At 44.6% G+C, this 23,289-nt stretch overlaps 2 protein-coding genes across 2 annotated transcripts in view; both read left to right on the forward strand.

Annotated features, from left to right (window-relative positions):
* Positions 1-23,289, forward strand: part of LOC310780208 (protein NLRC3-like) — a 200,205-nt gene that overhangs the window by 173,804 nt on the left and 3,112 nt on the right. The gene's annotated exons all lie outside the window — the stretch shown is intronic.
* Positions 1-23,289, forward strand: part of LOC310780209 (NLR family CARD domain-containing protein 3-like) — a 41,231-nt gene that overhangs the window by 14,830 nt on the left and 3,112 nt on the right. Inside the window, exons 4-9 of the mRNA XM_083640788.1 lie at positions 4,974-5,064; positions 6,399-6,671; positions 8,935-10,723; positions 13,237-13,410; positions 13,792-13,947; positions 16,319-16,365. Coding sequence (XP_083496914.1) covers positions 4,983-5,064; positions 6,399-6,671; positions 8,935-10,723; positions 13,237-13,410; positions 13,792-13,947; positions 16,319-16,365 — 2,521 coding nt within the window. The 5' untranslated portion in view covers positions 4,974-4,982. The remainder of the gene's footprint in view (positions 1-4,973; positions 5,065-6,398; positions 6,672-8,934; positions 10,724-13,236; positions 13,411-13,791; positions 13,948-16,318; positions 16,366-23,289) is intronic.

A 23,289-nucleotide genomic window follows, 5' to 3' on the forward strand; every position in this document is an offset into this window, starting at 1 on the left:
AAGATAGGTGGGTTTTTATCCTCGTCTCCAATTGGACAGCCATTTTGAATACCATATCAGTGGTGTAAGGGATCAGTTTGTCCCAGGCCTGGGCAACAGACACAGGTGGCCCTGTGGAGAGGCTCTGGGTCATGGGCCCCCTGAGCTCTTGGGCCCCTGGCCCTGGGCACGGTAAGCCCATTCAGTAATACATCCCTGCAAACTTGGCATCCCTGGCACGGCTGCATCTGAACGAGCTGTTTAGTATGAAAGAACAAGACAGACAAAGACAGGGACAGCTTAGGCAGGGCTTGAGGTTAACTTTTAAAAGTGGTTGCCAGAGTGGCAACCTGGCAGGAGCTTTTGGTTGCCAGAATAAAAAATATGGTTGCCCTTTTTAGTCGCCTTATATTTTGAGTAATTAAGATACATGCAGTCATAAGCCGGCTTGAAAAATGACCATGTGACAGAAAAGTAAGTATAATAGTCTATAGCAGAGGTTCTCAAATGTTTTTCAGCCAAGGACCCCTTATAAAATAGAAAATATACCGGGGACCCCCTCATTCTGATTTGTGATTTTGGGCTAAGCTTAATTGTTTCCACGGTAACATGCTTGACTTTTAAATTGATAGGTTTGTTAGATTAGAATACAATATTTTCATTGAACTATGAAGCTTTTGCAAAAAAATACATATATATATTTTTTTTTCGCGGACTCCCTGACAAAGTGCCACGGACCCCTGGGGGTCCCCGGACCCCAATTTGAGAACTACTGGTCTATAGTATATAGTATAATAGGCCTATACAGTGTGCGCACCGGGTGTAGTAGTAGTAATAATGATAATAATAATAATAATAAAATAATTGTAATTTCGTTTCTAAACAAATCTTGTTTGTTTGTTTTCTCCAATTGGACAGCCATTTTGAATACCATATCAGTTGTGTAAGGGATCAGTTTGTCCCAGGCCTGGGCAACAGACACAGGTGGCCCTGTGGAGAGGCTCTGGGTCATGGGCCCCCTGAGGGTCCTATGTTCCGGGGAACATAGGACCCTTTTTCGGGAGCGGGGAACATAGGACCCGGGGAACATAGGACCCTTTTTCGGGTGCGGGGAACATAGGACCCGGGGAACATAGAACCCTTTTTAGCAGGAGCGGGGAACATAGAACCCGGGGAACATAGAACCCGGGGAACATAGGTACCGATTTTACCTGTTTAAATAAAGGCTAAATAAATAAATACGCACAAATACCTCTCTGTGGTAAAAAGCGCATGTGGGAAAATGGCTAACTTGAAATGAGGCAGACCGCAGATCCATGGAAGTCACTCACTGTTGCACTGCTGTCTGTGGCCGGGCTTGTTTTTGGAGAAAGGGAGGAGGAAGAGGGAGGGGGGAGGGGAGGGGGGGTGGGGAAACAATAGAAGTGCAGCTGCCCTGTGACCTTGTGGTTCACTCTGCTGGACAAAGTAAGCATTACCCTTGAAAAAAGCTAATTTTGAAGGTATATGTACATTTTCCCTTATCGGTCCTATCGGAGACATTAAAGCCGTTAACAATAAGATATTAAACGCGCATATGACGTCATATCGGTCTCTAGATAGGGCCCCTGGACTTTTCTACCCAGACCAGCCCACCTCAACCAGCCCGCGGCACAGATACTCCGCAACCCCTGCCCCATCGACGCACAAACACAAGAGCAAGCCAAAATTCGGCGACGACCAAAGGTCTCCGCCGGAATTTTTTGACAGCAACCTTTCAAGATTCAAGATTCAAGATTTTTATTGTCACTCCGTAGTAAAAGTATCACGTGTGAAAGTCTTGTGCTGTAGACGTTACAACATAGTGCAAAAAAAAAAAAAAAAAAAATAGAAACAAGAGGCAACAAGCAATAAAGCAGTAGACCCGCCACAGACAGTGGCGTATTCACTGCACATATGTGCAAATGGCATGAACATACTTTAAACATTATTAAACATAATAACATTATGTTAGGTGGAAGTAGCATATACCTAATTAAACATACTGTTGAACATTAGTCATACATGATGGTAGCAGCTGCAGTGCGGTACAGTACAGCTACTACACTATTTGTATATGTTAAGGAGTCTTGTGGCCTGCGAGAAGAAACTGTCCCTCAAGCGATTTGTGCGTGCTCTTGGGACCCTGTATCTCCTCCCTGAGGGTAGCAGGGAGAACAGACTGTTATGGGGGTGGTTTGTGTCTTTGATGATCTTCAGGGACCTCCTGAGGCACCGCTGGTTGTACAGATCTTGCAGTTCTGGCAGCTCACATCCTGTTACGTGCTGGGCCGCGCGCCTCACCCTTCTTAGCGCCCTGCGTTCCATGGTGGTGCAGTTCCCGTTCCCGTTGCTTCACCAGGTGGTGAAGCAACCAGTCAGCAGGCTTTCAATGGTGCCTCTGTAGAAGTCCCTGAGGATTTTTGGCCTTAGCCCGAATTTCTTCAGGCGCCTGAGTCCGTGTAGTCGCTGTTGGGCCTTTTTGACAACAGTGGCGGTGTGGTTGGCCCATGTCAGGTCCTGGTGGATATTGACTCCCAGGTACTTGAAGCTGTCCACCCTTTCCACCACTGTGCCGTTGATGGTGATTGGGGGGTGTGCGCCCCCCCCCCCCCCTTCTGTAGTCTACAATGATCTCCTTTGTCTTGGAGACGTTCAGAGAGAGGTGGTTGTCCTGGCACCATTGTTCCAGGGCCTCCACCTCCTTTCTGTAGGCCATCTCGTCGCTCATGGAGATCAGCCCCATGACCGCTATGTCGTCTGCAAACTTCACGATGGTGGTCGAAGTTTGAGTCGCCACGCAGTTGTGGGTGTAGAGGTCATACCAGAAGGGGCTGGAGGCGCACCCCTGTGGCGCTCCTATGCTGATGGTCAGTGGGGAGAAGGTGAGGTTGCCCACTCTCACCACCTGGCGCGGGTCTGTTAGAAAGTCCAGGATCCAGTCACACATTGCTGTGCTTAGTCCCAGATCCTTGAGTTTGCTTACCAGCCTGGAGGGTACTATGGTGTTGAATGCTGAGCTGTAGTCCATTAACAGCATTCTCACATAGGTGTCCTTCCCCTCCAGGTGGGAGAGGGTGGTGTGGAGCACGTGTGCTACTGCATCCGCTGTGCTCCTGTTGGGGCGGTATGTGAATTGTAGCGGGTCGTGGTCCGGGGGGAGTGTGGGGCGGATCTGTGATATAACCAGCTTTGAACCGATGTTTAAAATAACAATTTGGCCAATAATCGATACCGGTTCTTGAGCTCTTCATCACACTATCTTTGAATGAGCCCAAATTCAATCATACCATATCATGTAATTATGAAACAAACAACAAATCATGTGACCCAACTAAATATTGGCCACTGCAATCATTGAACAGCATCTTTTTTGGAAGATTGCAGTCAACAAGGCCAATATCGGCCGATACCGATATATGGCCGTGTTAACATGTGTACTGAGTACACATGTTAATAATAATTGGTGTGACCTGCATAACTGACTTCTCATGGACTCTCTGCATGGGATCCCACGCACATCTCTTGCAGGCACATGGGGACCACCTTACGTGGCTGGTAGTGCCAAGCTGTAGTATTGGAATGTGAATTATGTTTGTTTGTTTTTTCTTTCTCTGTCTGAGCCTTTTGTTGTTGTTTTTTACGTTTTGAAAATTGCAAAATAAAAAATATAAAAAATAATAATAATAATTGGTGTGGGGCTAGCCACCCCACCCCGTGAAAACCCACTTGCTACAGAAACTGCAAAAACACATTTGGTTTAGTATAGTTGTGGTTGGCCCTATGCTCCAGTCTACAAGGAATAATGACAATAAATACATGTTAATAGTCTTATACTCATCATCATAACTGCAGACATTTTATACGTTTCCCCCAAACACTTGTTTTTCAGCTAGATGAGAGGACTCCAAAACGGCCAAAGGTAAAAGTAACAATTATTCAAAGTACAACTAAATTGTTGTTTTTGTTATTTTATTGAATTATTTTTGAAGACAATGGAGTGTGTAAAATAGGCCGCTCTCATTGTGGGAGGAATCGGCACCGCTCTCCATGGATGGCACAGGGTCCCCAGTTGTCAGCATTGTTGCCTCACACCAACACTGTTTCGGGTAGTGCAGCGATAGAACACGAGGGTCACGAGCCTGTCAACATGTTTTCATTGGTCATTTAGACGCCAAAACCTGCCAGTAGATGGAGGAGAATGGATATATTCCATTTATATTAAAAAGTAAAAATCATAAACAATGGACATAAACAGTGGTTTTCATTGCACAGCGACAATATCCTTTGTGTTGCTACTATCGTGCTTGATCGACATCCATGCATACTAACTCTAGGGGTCTCATAGTCTTTATGGTTACCAGGGGCACTGCTTTTTCAGGAAGACCTTTTCTGCAAAACTTTTACAAAATGTTCTGTAAAACTAGTTGGTATGTAACCTGGTCTCCATCCTGCCTTTTCCGGTATAATACATCGTCATGTAGTTCCAATGGATTCCATTCCCTTAGCAGGATTATGGAAGGTTTTCTGAAACCCTGAGTAAACCATGGTTTATCGGCAGGTGTGTAGTGCTATCTGGAGAAGTGGGGAAGCACACCATATGAGGAACAACCCCACCCCTACTTTACGATTATAAAAACAAACCATTGGAGAAAAAGTGTGGGAGCTCCGCTCCCCTGCGCTCCCACAGCACTACACCCCTGTTTATCTGTGTTACTGGATACAATCTTGCCTGGTTTCACAAGTGGAAAACAAATGTTGAAAGCAGAGTTGAATAGAGATAAGACAATTGAATAGGGTAAATGAGGATCTGGTTGCTTATACACAGCATGAAGTATCATCAATCACCATTTCAAAGTGTTCATGATTTCATTTGCTGAAGATTCTGCCTTTTAATTTTTTTATAGCCTCTTTCGGACACTTTACGGTAGATAAAGTTGGTTCTTGGAGTTTAATATTTCCTGTGATTTTATCAGGGAGCAACGATGGCTGCGGATAAAGAGGAGCTCTTAGAAACATCGGAGGATTTGAAAGAGGAAGAGATCAACGGAAAGGATCGAATGCAGAGTTAAGTCATGGGAAGATTAAAAAGGGGGACATTTGAAAAAATATAGAACTTATCTAAACATGCCAACAATTTATATAAAGTGCAGGCTGTCATTGTATCCACTTTTGTTGACCTACATCCAGACAAAAGATGTGAAGAGAGACAGGCCTTGTGAGAGTATGTGTTCATTGTATTGTATTTGTGTTTAGTAGGGGTGTCACGATACCCTCAGTTCCCGATACGATACAATACACGATATTGGGTTCACGATAACGATACAATACAATATTTATAATTTTTTTTAGAAAACCTGAATGATGAAAATATGACTGGAAAATTTGTATTTTATTTGAAATACACAAAATGCAAAACAAATGCTGTTGTTGGAAATTGTTATTATAATAATACAACATGGAAGATAAGGTTTATCTTGCAATATAATGTGTCACACTGTCACAAACTAAACATTTGTTGCATGGTAAAAGAAAAATAAACTATACAATCTATATCTTAAATAACTTAGGCAGGCAACAAGCTGTGTATTGTGTAGGCTATCTTCACATTTAATTGTCATCCTCTAAGAGGATGATTCCTCTTAAATTAATTATCTGACTGCACTCACTGCATGTTGAGCGTTGTGCAGCGTTAATTGACGTTTGAAATGTATAAGTTATGTAAGTTAATTTATGTAAGTTAACGTTACTCTTTATTTACCAATCCAACACATGCCAGAGAAATTGTTTCACAATGGGAGTAGCCTACAGAGCTGCATCGCCTAATGACAGATAGTCTTAATATGATAGTATTATGCGCACATTAGACGCATTCAGAGCGAGATTCATTCGTAGGCATTAATTAACTGCTTACCTGACATGTTGTGCCCCTGGAAACAATGGCACGACAACTAGTTAATATTTCAGACTAGGTCTTTAGAGATAAGGGGAGACATCTCGCCTGCCACTTGGACTGGCGGGGTCTCCCTGTCAGAGTGTCAGTCCGTGGCTCTGCCAGTGCAAGCAGAGGCAGACACACACAGCAAGGTCCTCTGGGGTATCAGAAAATCTAATTATATCAAGCAGCCATAGAACAGAAGGATTAAAGGCAATTGTCAGGAAAAGCACAAACAGCCTACTGATAAATCCTGCAATTGGATTATTTGTGATTTTGAAATATTAATTTATGGATTTCAGACAGTAACATTTTGGAGATAAAAAAAATAGGCAGACATAAATATATATTTTCAAATGAAAGCCTTCATGTTGTAATCCTTCAGAAGCAAAGTAGCCTGATATAAGCTGATTTTAGCCTGATCCTCACTCAAATCAGCTCATTTTTTCATTCCCTTTCTCCTCAGAGAAACACTTTGTGGATGAACATCGGTATGAGCTGATCCAGAAAGTGACCATGGTCGCACCAATCTTGGATAAACTCCTGAAGGAGAACGTTGTCACGCAAGAAGGCTATGACAATATCATATGTAAACCTACCACTCAGGAGCAGATGAGGGAACTGTATAAGTCACTGAATGCTAGTGGGGATAGAGGCAAAAATATCTTCTGTGATATCCTTAAGAAAGAGCAGAGGTTTCTTGCAGAGGACCTTGAGAAACAGGAGAATCAAGAAAATGGTAAGTTGGACAGTGAGTAACAGAAGAATATCTAAAAGCAAGGGACAATTAATTGGGTAGAAGATATGGGTAGAAATATATGTCACTAGAAAGTGAAATTGAATTATTTATATTTGAATTTGAATTGCTCAATTTGAATAGTTGCATTAAAAACTCTATTCTCACTTTAGTCATGTTGTACATGTTGCATAGTCACTTTATCCATAATGCCAGTAAAGAAGTTCCTCAGGGGTATCAGGGCTTTTATACAATCAGTACCAATGTTGTGTGTATTGTCTGAAAGGTTTCCCCCCCAAGTAGTTTACATACATGAACATAACAAACAGCATGAGAAGTGCAGCTAGCTGCTGCTTGGTTAAAGGAGAATTTCGGTTTTTTACACCACGGTCCTCATTTCCAGCTTAAAATATGATGTTTTACTCACCGAAATATGTTTGGCTTCATTCGGATGCCCACGGAAGATTTTGAGCTCCAAGTAGTCTCCTCAAACAGGCTATAACGAGAGCAGGCGGCCAGTGCGGGGCATGCTGCACGGCAGTGCACGCGCTCTCTAAATTACACTTTTTCTGTCAGATCATGGTTCATTATGGTTGTAAATATAATTATTTAGCTAATAGCTAGAAGCTAAGCTAACAACAACACAGCAGTCAGCGTTGATCTGCCCCGGATGGGGTTACAGTGCGTATCTTCCCCCTTCTGTGGTTTCTCTGAAGAAGAGGTTTCACAGAGGGGGAAGATACGCACTGTAACCCCATCCGGGCCAGATCAACGCTGACTGCTGTGTTGTTGTTAGCTTAGCTTCTAGCTATTAGCTAAATAATTATATTTACAACCACAAGCCCTTTTCCCACATGCGCTTTGTACCGCAAAATGACCGGAACGTGGTCAAATGGCTGCATGTGGGAAAGGCGCCGTGCCGGTATAAGCGCGACCCCGTCGTCGCGGCCATTTCACCAGTCTTGAGCTAGTCAGAAGAGCGGTATGCCGCGATAGACAGACAGGTGAGAAAGGGGTCCAGTCATTTTCCGCTATCAGTGCACTGTGCACACAGTAGACAGTCCAACACCAAATACACAGCTGATTGTTCGATATTCCCCTGGCAAACGCGCTTCCAGTGGTTTTCGCCACCGGGTGATCTTGCGTGCGGGTCGGACCAGACTCAGCACGTAATACCGGGACATGCGAAAATGACGCTTCCATTTCACGTCGTCAAAATTGTTCAGAGCATCTTCCCAAAATAAATTCCCTCCTGGTCTCTCTCGCTTCCAGACGGCTCTAGTCTCACGCAGCAGCGCAGAGGTACATAACACTGTCATGATCTGTCCCCGGTTTAGTCTATCTTCATATTCTGCGCGACACTCTCATGGGCGAGGTGTACACACGTTGCTTAATGTTCCAGCGGGCATAATCTAATCATTAGCGCACATTAAAGCAAACTGGCGAAATGATCTTGTGATAATAAGAGCAGTAGCCTATGTCAGCTTCATGTGTGTGTGTGCTGATTTTCCCCTCTCCTCTCTGCTCGCTCTCTGGCCACAGTCCGTCCTCCTCCTTCAGTCACAGTCCGACAGGGACTAAGCAACGTTGCCGACAGCCAAGGCAAGCCCGGACACATCAAATGAAGCCAGTCTGTAAAAAGTGCTTCAACGCGCGCAGGTGAAGGGATAAACAAGCAAACTTATTTCACCATTCGGAGTTTTGCCGACACGTCACTCCCCACCCGCTCTGCAGTGCCGCCCCCCCCCCCCCCCCACATACAGGCAATTTCGCTGATAGATTCCCACATGCCAGAGGAGAGGTGTGAAGGGAAATGTCCGATATTGACTTACAGGTAATTTTCCGGTACGCATGTGGGAAAACGGCTATAATGAACCGTGATCTGACAGAAAAAGTGTCATTTAGAGAGCGCGTGCACTGCCGTGCAGCATGCCCCGCACTGGCCGCCTGCTCTCGTTATAGCCTGTTTGAGGAGACTACTCGGAGCTCAAAATCTTCCGTGGGCATCCGAATGAAGCCAAACATAATTCGGTGAGTAAAACATCATATTTTAAGCTGGAAATGAGGACCGTGGTGTAAAAAACCGAAATTCTCCTTTAACATACACAACCAGAGCTTTATGGGAATCAGCACAGTGTGGATTCCAATTGGTTGCATGAAACTCCAGCAACAGCTATCTTATACCTTACACCAGTCAGGACCTGTTTGTCCACCCAACAGGAATAAGCTGAATAGAGTCCATTTAATCTGTTGTTTATTCATTTAGAAACGTCTGCAGAGTGTCAACGTCAACACAAATGTAACCTGAAGGAGAACCTTCAGGATTTGTGTGAGGGGATTGCTACAGCAGGAAACTCAACACTTGCGAATCAGAACTACACAGAGCTTGATATGACATTGGGAGAGAGTGGAGGTGTCAATGATGAACATGAGATCACACAGATTGAAGCAGCATCCAGAAGCCAGAGACCAGAAACACCAATCAATTGTCAAGACATCTTTAAACCTTTATCTGGAAGAGATAAACCAACCAGAAGAGTGATGACACAGGGAGTGGCTGGCATTGGGAAAACAGTCTTAACAAAGAAGTTTACTCTGGACTGGGCTGAAGACAAAGCCAACCAGGATATAGAGTTCACATTTCCATTCCCTTTCCGAGAGCTGAACCGGCAGAAAGATAGAGTGTGCAGCTTGGTGGAACTTATTCATCGCTTCTTTCCTGAGACCAAAGAAATCTGCAGGTTTGACAAGCATCAGGTTGCATTTATCTTTGACGGTCTGGATGAGTGTCGACTTCCTCTAGACTTCGAGAACAATGAGATCCTGACTGATATTAGGGAGTCAGCGTCACTGGACGTGCTGCTGACAAACCTCATCAAGGGGAAACTGCTTCCCAAAGCTCGCATATGGATGACCACCCGTCCTGCAGCAGCCAATAAGATCCCTTCTGAGTACGTTGACATGGTGACAGAGGTGAGAGGCTTCAATGACCTACAAAAGGACGAGTACTTCAGGAAGAGATTCGGAGATGAGGAGCAGGCCAACAGAATAATCTTCCACATCAAGACTTCACGAACCCTCCACATCATGTGCCACATCCCAGTCTTCTGTTGCATCACTGCTAATGTTCTGGAGTCTGTGTTGAAAACCACTAAGAGAGAAGACCTGCCCAAGACCCTGACTGAGATGTACATCCACTTCCTGGTGATTCAGACCAAACAGCAGAACGCCAAGTTGCATGGGAAAGCTGAGAAAGGTTCACACTGGACGCCAGAGAATAAGGAGATGATTCTCTCTCTGGGAAAACTGGCTTTTGAGCAGCTGGAGAAAGGCAACCTGATCTTCTATGAAGAAGACCTGAAAGGGAGTGGCTTTGATATCACAGCAGCCTCACAGTACTCCGGAGTGTTCACACAGATCTTTAAAGAGGAGCGTGGTGGGTGGGAGGACAATGTGTTCTGTTTTGTCCATCTGACCCTTCAGGAGTTTCTGGCTGCTGTTCATGTCATGGTCTCATTCATCGACTCTGATGTCAATCTGATGTCAGAACCACAATCAAAATCTCCGTGGTCTCTGAAGCTAGGAGTCAAATCTAAACCAAATGTCTACCAGAGTGCTGTGGACAAGGCCTTACAGAGTCCAAATGGACACCTGGACTTGTTCCTGCGCTTCCTCCTTGGTCTTTCACTGCAGAGCAATCAAACTCTCCTACGAGGCCTGCTGACACAGAGAGGAAGTAGCTCACAGACCAATCAGAAAACAGTCCAGTACATCAAGGAGAAGATAAAGAAGAATCTGTCTCCAGAGAGAAGCATCAATCTGTTCCATTGTCTGAATGAGCTGAATGACCGTTCTCTAGTGGAGGAGATCCAACAGTCCCTGACATCAGGAACTCTCTCCACAGGCAAACTCTCCCCTGCTCATTGGTCGGCTCTGGTCTTCATCTTACTGTCATCAGAAGAAGAGTTAGACGTGTTTGACCTGAAGAAATACTCTGCTTCAGAGGAGGCTCTTCTGAGGCTGCTGCCAGTGATCAAAGCCTCCAATAAAGCTGTGTAAGTGCTTAGAAAACTGGATAGATTGAAACATAGAGAATATCAATGCTCTTGTTTGTCTCTATCACTAATTGCCAGACAAAGGAGAATAGCCTCAGGGGTTCACTGCCTCACTCACTTGGAGTCTTGGCCATAGGGATCGGAAGGTGCTAGAGAGCCGAGATTTGAGGGGTGTGTAGGGTTATTGACTAGGGACGTATGTGTGGTGTTTGAGGGGGGGGGGGGGGGGGGTTCATAGGGATATGAAGTAGGTGACATATGACAGTGACATATTATGTGTGTTGCATGGGGGGGGGATCTGAGGGTAAAAGTGCTGTGGTCTAAAAGGTTTGTGCTCGTTCAGGAGCTCACACTCACACATGCATTCCTACCTGGAAGCTGACCAGTACAACTACAGTCTGATCTGCTCGCCACAGGAGCGTTTGGGGTTAAGGGCCTTGCTCAAGGGCACCTCAGTGGTGGTAATGCTTTTCACTTTCCCCACCCAGATTTACCCTGCCATTAGTTAAATTGGTAACCCTTTATTTTACAGGTACCCTAGTTACATATGAACTATTTGTAATTACACATGAACACCAAATGTAATTACACAGTAATTACCAATAGTTAAAAATGATGTTCATATGTAGTTACATTGTAACGGACCTGTAAAATGGAGTGAGTCTGTTCAACTGTAGTTCATATAGTTAAATGTTACCGGACCTGTAAAGTGGAGTGAGTCTGTTCAACTGTAGTTCATATGTAGTTACATGGTACCGGACCTGTAAAGTGGAGTGAGTCTGTTCAACTGTAGTTCATATGTAGTTACATGTTACCGGACCTGTAAAGTGGAGTGAGTCTGTTCAACTGTAGTTCATATGTAGTTACATTTTACCGGGCCTGTAAAGTGGAGTGAGTCTGTTCAACTGTAGTTCATATGTAGTTACTAGGTACCGGACCTGTAAAGTGGAGTGAGTCTATTCAACTGTAGTTCATATGTAGTTACATGGTACCGGACCTGTAAAGTGGAGTGAGTCTATTCAACTGTAGTTCATATGTAGTTACATGGTACCGGACCTGTAAAGTGGAGTGAGTCTGTTCAACTGTAGTTCATATGTAGTTACATGGTACCGGACCTGTAAAGAAGCTCCGGGCTGGGACAGAGATTGCTAAAACCCAGTGGTGGATTCGAACCACTGAACTTCTGATTGCAAAGCAGGCTGCTTTAACCACTCAGCCATGAGGGCTTTCCAACTTTCTTAGTGGAGTTTGGGAGGATAACTGTAGGGGGGATTGGGGGGAGTTCCCCCCTTATGCTTCACATCGGGGGGGATTTATAGGCTTGTGGGGGGGTATAGACTTTGGGGAGAGATGATCCAGGGGTCTGGTGACCAAAGGGGTCTTTGAGGGGCTTCGACTGGGTCCCCAACAAATTAAGAAATAGGGAAATTGATGGGGAAATGACTCATTTACAATAAGCTAACAATTAAAATGTAGAATAATGGGTATTTTGGTATTTTGCTTATAGTTTCACTGTTACCTCTATACCTACAATACTTTTATTAGAATTTTTGTATGGGAATTCTGGACGAAATCATACCTACAACTAACAAAAGTATCAATATTTCCCCCCAAGTCTCTGTGTATAATAACAAAGCTATGAAGTGACAGCAACTACATCTGACTGACATACAGTTATCCTCTCAAACTCCACTAAGAAAGTTGGAAAGCCCTTGTGGCTGAGTGGTTAAAGCCGCCTGCTTTTCAATCAGAAGTTCAGTGGTTTGAATCCACCACTGTGTTTTAGCAATCTCTGTCCCAGCCCGGAGCTTCTTTACAGGTCCGTACCATGTAACTACATATGAACTACAGTTAAATAGACTCACTCCACTTTACAGGTCCGGTACCATGTAAATACATATGAACTACTGTTAAATAGACTCACTCCACTTTACAGGTATGGCACCCTGTAACTACATATGAACTACTGTTAAATAGACTCACTCCACTTTACAGGTATGGCACCCTGTAACTACATATGAACTACTGTTAAATAGACTCACTCCACTTTACAGGTCCGGTACCATGTACATACATATGAACTACAGTTAAATAGACTCACTCCACTTTACAGGTCCGGGTACCATGTAACTACATATGAACTACAGTTAAATAGACTCACTCCACTTTACAGGTCCGGGTACCATGTAACTACATATGAACTACAGTTGAACAGTCTCACTCCACTTTACAGGTCTGTTACAATGTAACTACATATGAACGTCATTTAGAACTATTGTGTAATTACATTTGGTGTTCATGTGTAATTACAAATAGTTCATATGTAACTAAAATAAACCTGTAAAATAAAGGGTTACCATTAAATTTACAAAATTGTGAACTATGAACGTGAACTATTTCATTTAAAGCTGTGTGAACTGAACTTTGGGCTAGCTTTGATGTGAACTTGCACAACAGTGGACAGCAGTCTGGATCTGGCTTAACTACGCTTGCCTGGTCTTGTTCTCCTTCAGGCTGACTGACTGTAATCTGTCAGAGAGAAGCTGTGAAGCCCTGGCCTCAGTTCTCAGCAGCCAGTCCTCTAGTCTGAGAGAGCTCGACCTGAGTAACAATGACTTGCATGATGTTGGACTGAAGCTCCTCTGTGCTGGACTGCAGAGTCCACACTGCAGACTGGAGACTCTCAGGTAATATCCATTCACTTTTTACTTTTCCCCTTTTTTCAATTGAATTGACACATTTCTCCAAAGTAAGGTCTGTGCTGACCTGAACTGTGTTGGATTTTTTCCTGCTTAATTTTTAAAACAGTTTTGATGTGAACATGCAGCACTGTTTTGTAACTCATGTGAATTACTTTCCATGATGATATTTCACCATTCCATCTCCTTGCATCATCAGTTGGTGCAAGGATTGCAAGGATGAATTAGACTGTATTGTGCAACTATTTTACAACTGTATACATAAAGATATCAAACGTATAGCTTGCTTTTGTGTGTGTGTGTGTGTGTGTGTGCATGCGCGTGCGTGCGTGCGTGCATGTGTGTGTGTGTGTGTGTGTGTGTGTGTAGGCTGTCAGCCTGTATGGTCTCAGAGGAAGGCTGTGCTTCTCTGGCCTCAGCTCTGAGCTCCAACCCCTCCCATCTGAGAAAGCTGGACCTGAGCTACAATCATCCCGGAGCGGCAGGAGTGAATCTGCTCTGCTCTGTGAGACTGGACTCTCTCAGGTATGGAGAGGCAATGTCTGCTAGAAGGCTGAGAGTCACACACATTTTCTCTGTCACACTGACTATGTTTACTGTAAATGCACACAATATTCTGTTCATTTTCTATTAGCATTCGCCCTTTAGGGACCTACTTTCTGGATGTATCCCTACGCGCCCAGCGTCAGACTGAAGTTTTTTTCATCCCTAACCATCGACCCGCCCCTTTGCAGACCTTTCCCTTTCCTGTCTGCAAACTGGGTATAATCCCCTGGCGTGTCTGTTGCTTGTCTCCCAAAAATTCTTCATGAGCTACAGCACGAGAAGACTCAACAACTATGAGTGGTGTTAACCAGTGAGATGAGCGGTGTGTGGCAGCCGGTGATGGTCCCAAACCCGCCTGTCACAAGCTGATCCACGGCCGCTTCCCTCCTGGCATTCGAAACTGTCAAGAATGCCGGTCCGGTTACATCACTGCAGATGACATGCACCACAAATGCTTTGTGTCTAGGACTGCGCTACCCAGGGCTTGCTCTCCATCCCCTGCAGGCTGCCTGTCCCTACTGCAGAGAGCTGTCGTATGAAGAGCTCCACCGACGTGTGGAATACTTTACCAACGTCGAGCTTGACGAAGCTGAAACCGCAAGCATCGCCACCGCGGCAGTCCCACGAGTCGACCTTGCTCCACCAGCTGAGAGCAGCAGAGGACGATAATGATGATGATGTCTTTTCCCTGGCCTCATCTGTCTCCCTTTCCCCACCTTCCCCGTCTGGAAGCTTTGGGTCCGGGGAGATGCTCACTGGAGAAGAGGCATTAAGGCCGATGCCTTCCCTCTCTCCGATTCCCTCAGTCGCCGCTGAAATGACACTCTCTGCTAAAGCGCTCTTATCTGACCTCCCTGACATGAGTGGCCGTCATGAAGGGGATTGAGCTCCCCCCAGCAGCCATAGCCTGCTCTCAGGTGATGTCTATAATGAGCCTGCCGTCGAAGCCCGCCTTCCCATCTGGCCCAGCATACCAGAGCTCAAACAACTAAAGGAGTGTGCTTTTGCAAAGAAAAAGCCTCAGCAACGAGGTGGGCTGACATTACGAGGGTAGCTGGTGAAACCGACTCCGGTTTTCCCTCTGTCCCACCTCTAGAAGCCAGCCTGGTGGCTATCCTCCTTCCCAGATCAGCTCTCTTTGGCCACCGCAAACTGACGCCCACAGCCAACAGAGATGTGACCTACGCCCAGCTAACGGAGAAATCTCATCGGTGTGCAGCACAGACCATGGCGGCACAAAACAATACGGTACTGCTGGCCTCAGCCGTCTCCGCTCTCCTCCTAAACAATGAGAGTGGCGTTCCCCCCGAGATTGCCACTGAGGTGGGGAAATATATGACGGCGATTCTCCAGCTGGCCCAGGCATCCACCGTCAACTCTTCCTGAATCATAGCCTGGCAGACACAGATACAAAGAAACATCTGGCTAAACAACACTCATATTCCACCCAACGTTCGTAAAACTCTGTTTGATGGCTCTATTTCCCCTGACTGGCTACACAAGCTGTGATTATGGCAAAGCAACCTGCCACAAAGCCCCAGCCAGAAAGGCGTGGAAGAAGCCGCGGCTCCAGCCCAAGCTCCAAGCCGCAAACAAGTTTATACTATTGTTTAGAGTAGTAGATATTTATGTCGGCTACTATAGGCTATAGTCGCAGACCATTTAGTCGAGTTTTTTATCAGTTCCTTGTGTATTTTACTGTTCTGCAACCCATTTTTTCAGCCTGTTCTTGTATTCTTACATCTTTGGCTTTTATTTACAATTTGTAAAGCACTTGGTATAAAATAGGATAAATTAGGCGTGTTTCTCCTTCCTGTTGATATCAAGTCTTTCATAATGGTTAACAGTAGGCTAGATTAGGCATGTTTCTCCTTCCTGTTGATATCAAGTATTTCATAATGGTTAACAGTAGGCTAGATTAGGCCTGTCTCTTGTATTATTGTGTGTGTGTGTGTGTGTGTGTGTGTGTGTGTGTGTGTGTGTGTGTGTGTGTGTGTGTGTGTGTGTGTGTGTGTGTATGTAGGCATGTGTGTTTTGTTCTATTATTATTTTCTTTTTGTTGTGTTGTCGTTGGGCGTTGCCACACAATGGTGGGGGGGGGTACATGGGGGTGGGGAAACAAGAAAAAATGTGTTCAATTATATTGTAAAAATGCTTGAATCTTTGAAAACTTAATAAGAAAATATATATAAAAAAAAATCAGAACATTGTCATTTTCTGAATAATAGTGGAATATTAGCGTGCATGTAAACATAGTCACTGAGAAGCTCAGGAATGAGGATTACTGTTTCTTTATCAAATAGATTATATTGATCTGACTTTATGTAAATGTTTAACCCCTTTCCCACAGTGTGGACCATGGTGGAGTGCAGATGATGAAACCAGGTCTGAGGAAGTGTAAGTGTGTATTTAATTTGATTCATGAGAACATTAAATTCCTATTTAAATACAAACGTCATGTACTGTATGTGACATATTATATTTATTGAAATCCTACTCTGAAAAAAAGATGGCTGACAAAACCGGGAAGAGACAGAGTGACATGCAGCTGCCTGTTATCAAAACCCACAGAAGCCGTCACAATCGCATTTCCAACAAGAAAATAGATCTGCTGACGTTATGTCATTAGGTCAACATAAACAACAGTAGTCTCTCTCATAAATTGCTTCTAGATTTGTTCCAGTGCAGTGTTTTAGACCTCTGTGTTTTTTTCTCTCTTCAGCCAAACTTTTTGCCTGGCACTAAACGGTACACAACTGCGCATGCGCATACTTCTGTAAACACACTGGAGAAGGGTGCGTTTGATTTATTGTTCCCGTACATTTTACGACCAAACATACACACTTAATTGATGTCATTTGCACCGGGCAGCGGGCAAAGACGAATAATAAACGAGTCCACCACTTCCAAACATGTTTGTAATTTTTCCCACTTGTCATACCTCGTTTAAGAACAAAAGGAGGAGGAAACATCAGAGTGACAGACCAACCGTGATTACATAAAGCAGAATGCAAAGAACAATTCTTCAAATGTTTAAGAGAAAGGAGAGAGATGCAGAAACTGAGAATGTGGTTAAAGTTAGAAGAACGACGTCCAGGGATGACGATTCAGAGCAGACTGTTTCTAGCTATTACCGCAGCTTACTCAGAACACAACACTATGTTGTGCACACTTTGTTTTTCAAGTGTGTTCTTGCAATGTAAAACAAAACTAATTGTTAAGTTTGTATGCAGTTAGGTTTTGTTAAGTTAATTAAGTTAACTTTTTGGGAGTTTCACCCATTAGTTAGAATTGTATTTCGCTACGTAGCCTAAAGCCATGCCCCCGCCCCCCCTTGTGGACCCCGAGCCGAGCACTTCCGCGAGGGCGAACAGAGTCTACAAACCGAGTAGAATCCATACCTGCACCTGCTGGTTGCAGCTGAGGAGACACTGGACTCTGGAGGACAATAGCCTATAGTGGTTCCCAAACTGGGGTACGTGGAGGTACTACAGGGGGTACGCCAAAATAAATCAGACCCCCCCCCCCCCCCGCTAAAAGACCTTGTCCCATGTCGACTGAAAAGGAACACTAAAAGTCCACTGCCTTTCAAAACAGCACAGCAGGTGAAGGCAGAGTCCCGGCGGTCCAAAGCAGATCCAGGGCCTCAAGTGGAGCGATGTTTAGCAGAGCAAACGGTAGCGTTAGCGGTGCTAGCCTCGCAGCTAGTAGTGTCAACACGGGCGCTTGCGCTGGTCAAAGTGATAGTGAATCCGAGCCCAAAGCCCAAGATGTCCCAGGAAAGTCCAGAGGAGACAGGGAAGTTAACGCTAAAAAGAAGCGCAAATATGACGAGAACTACATTACTATGGGCTTCACTTGTATTGGGCGTAAGGACGCCCCTAAACCCCAGTGTGTTGTATGTGCAAAAGTACTGTCGCACAACTCTATGAAACCTTCGCTCTTAAGAAGAAAAAATAGCGGGGGGCTCGGCCTTCACCTGCTGTGCTGTTTTGAAAGGCAGTGGACTTTTATGACGACCAGTTGTGGGCGGAGGCAAGTAAACTTGCTATGGAAACAGAGTCTATATCATGTAGAGACGAGTACGACCAGGTCGAGTAGAGCTGTACTGTGCTGTTATATGTGGTGGACATGAGCCATAAGTGAGCAACACACAGCAGCCGAGCTATGGGCGAGGCATCCAAGATGCCAAGTAATAATATATTTCTCCTATATACATATTTATAACGGTCACCCTACATATGTTCTTGTTTGTTGTTTTAGTTTGTTATACAGTAGTGGTATTAGGCTACTGTAACCGAACAGTTTCTTACACTACTATAAAAAGATCAGTGAAACGTTGCTGCCCTTGATGCTACGCATGAAGAATAGCCTACAATTTCAATCCTATTGCTCTCACCAATGGCCGCCGCACCAGATACGATGGTCGGGTGATAAAAAGTGAATATTGGTGTTTTATTTCAAACATACAAAGTTGTGTATGAAATGATAAAAGGGTGAACTTGTGGGTGGGGGAGGGCAGATCATTTTAAACAGGTGCAGCTGCAGGGGAGGGCAGAGAGAAATTAATCTAAATGTCAGGGAGGGCAGTTGATTTGTTTTTAAATGATGTATCATATTTTAACCCACCCCACGTAGCCTAAATATCAGACAGTATTAGCCTACATTATTACAAGAGGAGCACACAGGTATCAAAGCACATATTTAGGCTATAAGATACAATCATTTGAAATCAGATTGTGTGTTTTTATGCAAATAACCATATAGGCTAGATGACAATAACAAAAAGGATAACATTTAGAATTGTGGACGGTTTACACTGACTTCAAGACGGTTGAAATACTTTTTCGGGATGGTTCTGCGGCTGTGATGTCATTCTGCTAATTGTTTTGGTGAAAGTAATGCAAAAGTAATGTGATAAGTAACGAGTTACTCTACACAGACAGAGACAGTAGCCTCATATTGTAATTAAAGTAAGGTATTAGGCTACTTACAAATGAAAGTAGCCTAACTAGTGATATATCACTAGGCTACATTTTGAAAGGAACTTGCCCAACACTGGTCTTCACTGTCAAATAATGATGAATAAACAAGAGGTTTTCTACACTGACTGACACTCATTCATTTCCTCTCAGTATGAAGCAGCTGCAAGCCGTCTCGTGCTCCCCTGCGCCGCGTGCACAGCTCCGTTCTGCTCTCGCGCGTCATATTCCCTTCTGCGAGGAACTCAAATATAACAGAGATCACATGACTGTTTCCTACTGAAGAAGAGCGAGAAGATCATGTGATGAAACAAGCAGGAGGGTTGACACGCGGCGCGCGCCTGCAGGAACGAGAGAGAGAGAGAGAGAGAGAGAGAGAGAGAGAGAGAGAGAGAGAGAGAGAGAGAGAGAGAGAGAGAGAGAGAGAGAGAGAGAGAGAGAGAGAGAGAGAGAGAGAGAGAGATGTGCAATTCAGTGCGCGCCTGCAGGAACGAGAGAGAGAAAGGGGAAGAGAGAGAGGGGGGGGGGCAACGCAGCGCCGCCAAGATGAGAGAGAGGAGAGAGAGAGAGAGACCCAGCTAGCAGATCATGGGCGGGCCGCCGGCGGCAAGCCGGAGACCAATTCGGCGGGCCACTGTCGGCAGCCGCAGCGGCTCCGCTGCGGTCGTGCTAGTCGGTGAAACAGCGGTCCGCCGGGGTGGCTCGCTGGCGGTCCGCTGGCGGCACCAGCGTACACAGCCAGCGGCCCTTGCACGGCACGCTGATGGCATGCCGCTGGTATTGCACCTCCCAGCCCCCATATACATTGTTATGCTAATGCATGCATGCAGTGCTTCTCCACTGGCAGGGCTCCCTTCCTCTCATACTTAAATATGGTGGTAATTTCTGAGGTAGCCTACTTGGTTAAAAAAGGTTGAGAACCACTTCAATAATGCACATAATTACAATGATTTAAATGATAACATGTGATTATTAATACAACAATAATAATTTAAAGGAGAACAGATCCGTGAACTTTTTGTTATTTTATTTATGGACATAAGAAATGACTCAAAGGATGAGGATTTGACAACTGTGCATTGCAAATAGCAAAAAACTTGACAACTCTGTATATGTTGCATATTATGTAGGCTATATATAAAAAAATAAATACATCAAGCCAAAAATAATGTAGGCTATAAAAAAAACTGCCATTTTGAATCACAAAATCTGCCTTAAATAGTGCAATAGTCAAATAAAACAGTCATAAAGATACAAATAGAAAACAAGCATAAAGTCACGCACAGCAGCACATCATAGATATTCCTACTTTTCCACCGTGTTCCAAAAAGTAAATTTTATATAAAATTGTGTGTTATTATAGGTGGGTAATTATCAAGGGCTGTAATTATTGTAAGTCAATACTAGCAGGGGGAGTCCAGTAGGCTATATAAATAAACAATAGTCTCAAGATTCAAGCTTACTTAATAGCCATAATGAACATGTTACAAATGAGGAATTTGTTTTTGTGCAGTATGCAGCGCAGCAATACAAAATATCGGCAAGACAGAAAGGCAATTTTCAAATTAATTTGCATTAAAGTGCAAAGTAACAGACCTTGAAAGTGACATAATGGAGTCCATGTAAAGATCAGGATCAGAGAGTTCAAGCATGAGTCTGTGGATGAGTGAAGTCCCAGCCTCAACTAAACTTGAGGTAGGCTGGCATGGAGTAGTTGAAGAGCATGAAGTCCATGCGGTAGAGGTTGAACAGCTTCTTCTGGTAGAAGGGGCTGATGTTGTGGAAGAACTGGGCTGCCATGTCGCCCGTAGTCCTGGTGCTCTTGGAGGAGGCCGGGATGGCGACCTGCCCCTCCACCCCGGCCAGCTGCAGTATGTAGCGGGAGTCCTGCTCCAGTGTCTCGTTGGCGGGAATGGCCAGCGGATCCCGGACGCCCGTCAGGACCATGAGCACTCTCTTCCAGTTGGTGCAGGCCACCTTGGGCACGTAGCAGTACAGCATGCCATGCTGGTCGTCCACGATGACGTGCTTCAGGTCCTCGGGGATGAGGACTCGGCATTTGCGGGTGTAGGAGCGGCAGGCCTCCTCTGACAGCTCGCGTCGGCCCTGGTGAATCGCCTGTACCGCTGATTCAACCTACAAACAAACAAAAACAGAAAAGATGAAGAATCATCAAATATCATGAATGATCAGCCCTAAAATAACAACTAGTGCACTTGTGGTCAATATTTAACAATTTAACATTGTTTTTTGGAGCCACCGACCAAAACAAAACCTGGACGTTTTAATTTGGGTAAAGCATGGGTTTTTATATGGACTACGCCAGCTCTTGGAGGATAAAGTGCTTTGAATGCGGTGATGTCACAACAAGCTTAACACCGCTGGCTGAGCTAACGCAACAGCTAACAGTCCGCCATGTACTGTGTGCGACCACAACGTTGATTCCGCACCGTCGGTTTCAACATAATAAACACCGGCCCGCAAACCGTTCTCCCATATTATAAATTACAAAGTGTATGCCCTGCCACCCAAGCTAACTAACGTTAGCTTACAGCTATGCCAAGCAAATATTGGCTAGCCGTATATGTCAGGCATGTTAGCGGCTAGCTAGCTATGTTACATGGCAGTAAAACGCCACCAAATTGATTTAACTTTTAACCATTTCGAGTAACACACATTTCGAGTTTCCATACGGACCTCCAGCATTGGTTAGTTGTTTATAACGTGACTATATTTATAACTTTTATAACAGACTCCAGCTTCCGGTTTATAATTCGGGTCTGCAGCCAGAGTATAACAAAGGAAATGGCAAGCGACAACAATGAGTCACATTAAACCGGACCTTGTACCCACGATTCTTTTTTACAGTGGGGCATTCAAAAATAAGGTGGATAAGAGACTTTAATGTGTCTTTAAAACTAACGTTAAGCCCGCACAAGCCCTACAGCTATGCCAAGCAAATATTGGCTAGCCGTATTAGCAGCAGTAGGCCTGGCATAGCCAGGCTAACTAGCGTTAGCTAACAGAGAAACAATGGTTTGACTACTTACTGGTAACAAAATAATAACATAACGCAGAGCTCCCTCGCAAAACAGCCAACACATCTAACGTTAGTTTCATATGCTATAAGAGACTTTAATGTGTCTTTAAAACTAACGTTAAGCCCGCACAAGCCCTTAGCTGAAATAATAGCTACGTTAACCAAACCAGCTAACGCTAGCTAACTTGCCTTAGGAGGGAAGGGATAAAAAGGAGGGACAATAAAGGCTACTTGATATTAGGTATTAGCTAACGTTACACAGACAATGATAGTTCGCCCGTATGGGACTAAACAATGTAGGTCTAAAAGTGTACACAAACCTTTTAATTTGATAGATCCTTCCTCGCACTAGGATCACGCAGCCAAACTCTGGATTCTGGGTGAGCAAGTTAAGTTTCAACTGTGTCTGTGCCCTGGGCAGGTTTCCAGCCAAAGTGCCGGCCAGGGGCGGAACGGAAACAATGGCTGTGGGGGTGGGGGAGGGTTTATCTATGCAAGACATTAACATTGAGCTGTGGGCTCACAGGAGAAGTGTAGGTTAGAGCTGACCAAATGTATGGTATGCACTATAAGCAGAGGTTCTCAAAGTGGGGTCCAGGGACCCCCAGGGGTCCTTGAGGGGCTTCCAGGGGCCCCCAGCAAAAAAATCATTTTTACAATAATTCCAATGATAAGTAACACAATGACAGAATGCATGTACGTCCAAGTATGCACATGACATGTGCACCTATGTGCAGTGAATATGCCACTGTCTCTGACTTGTCTTATCACTCTACTGCCTTATTATATTGCTTGTTGTGTCTTTTGTTGTTTTTGCACTCATATGCCCCGTTATATTTGTACTATGTTGTAAACGGAGTTCACAGCACAAGAATTTCACACGTGATACTTGTACTACGGAGTGACAATAAAAATCTTGAATCTTGAATGTATTTTGATCATGAATTTCATACACTTTATGTAATAAAACAGTGAAACGTGTGACGACCACACAGTGGGAGGGTTGTCACAAAAGCTGAGACCCTGGGACAAAATCTTATCAAATGAGGCTCCGTCTAATTTGTGTCAGTTTAGGGGTCCTTGACCTGAAAAAGTTTGAGAACCACTGCACTTATAAGCTATACACCACTTTGCTTGGTTATTGCAAACAGTGTGCGAACTATACTGTGACTTTCGGGGGAGCCCACTTTTTCACCGGGGGGGTGCAACCGGACGTGCGCGCGACCCGGTGCGGACAGCTGCTTGTGCGTGCCTCAGAAAGGACTGCCTCCATTCAATGTTCACAGTCTGATTCAGGCA

Source organism: Poromitra crassiceps (assembly GCF_964638095.1).
Source record: "Poromitra crassiceps genome assembly, chromosome: 7".
Classification (NCBI taxonomy): domain Eukaryota; kingdom Metazoa; phylum Chordata; class Actinopteri; order Beryciformes; family Melamphaidae; genus Poromitra; species Poromitra crassiceps.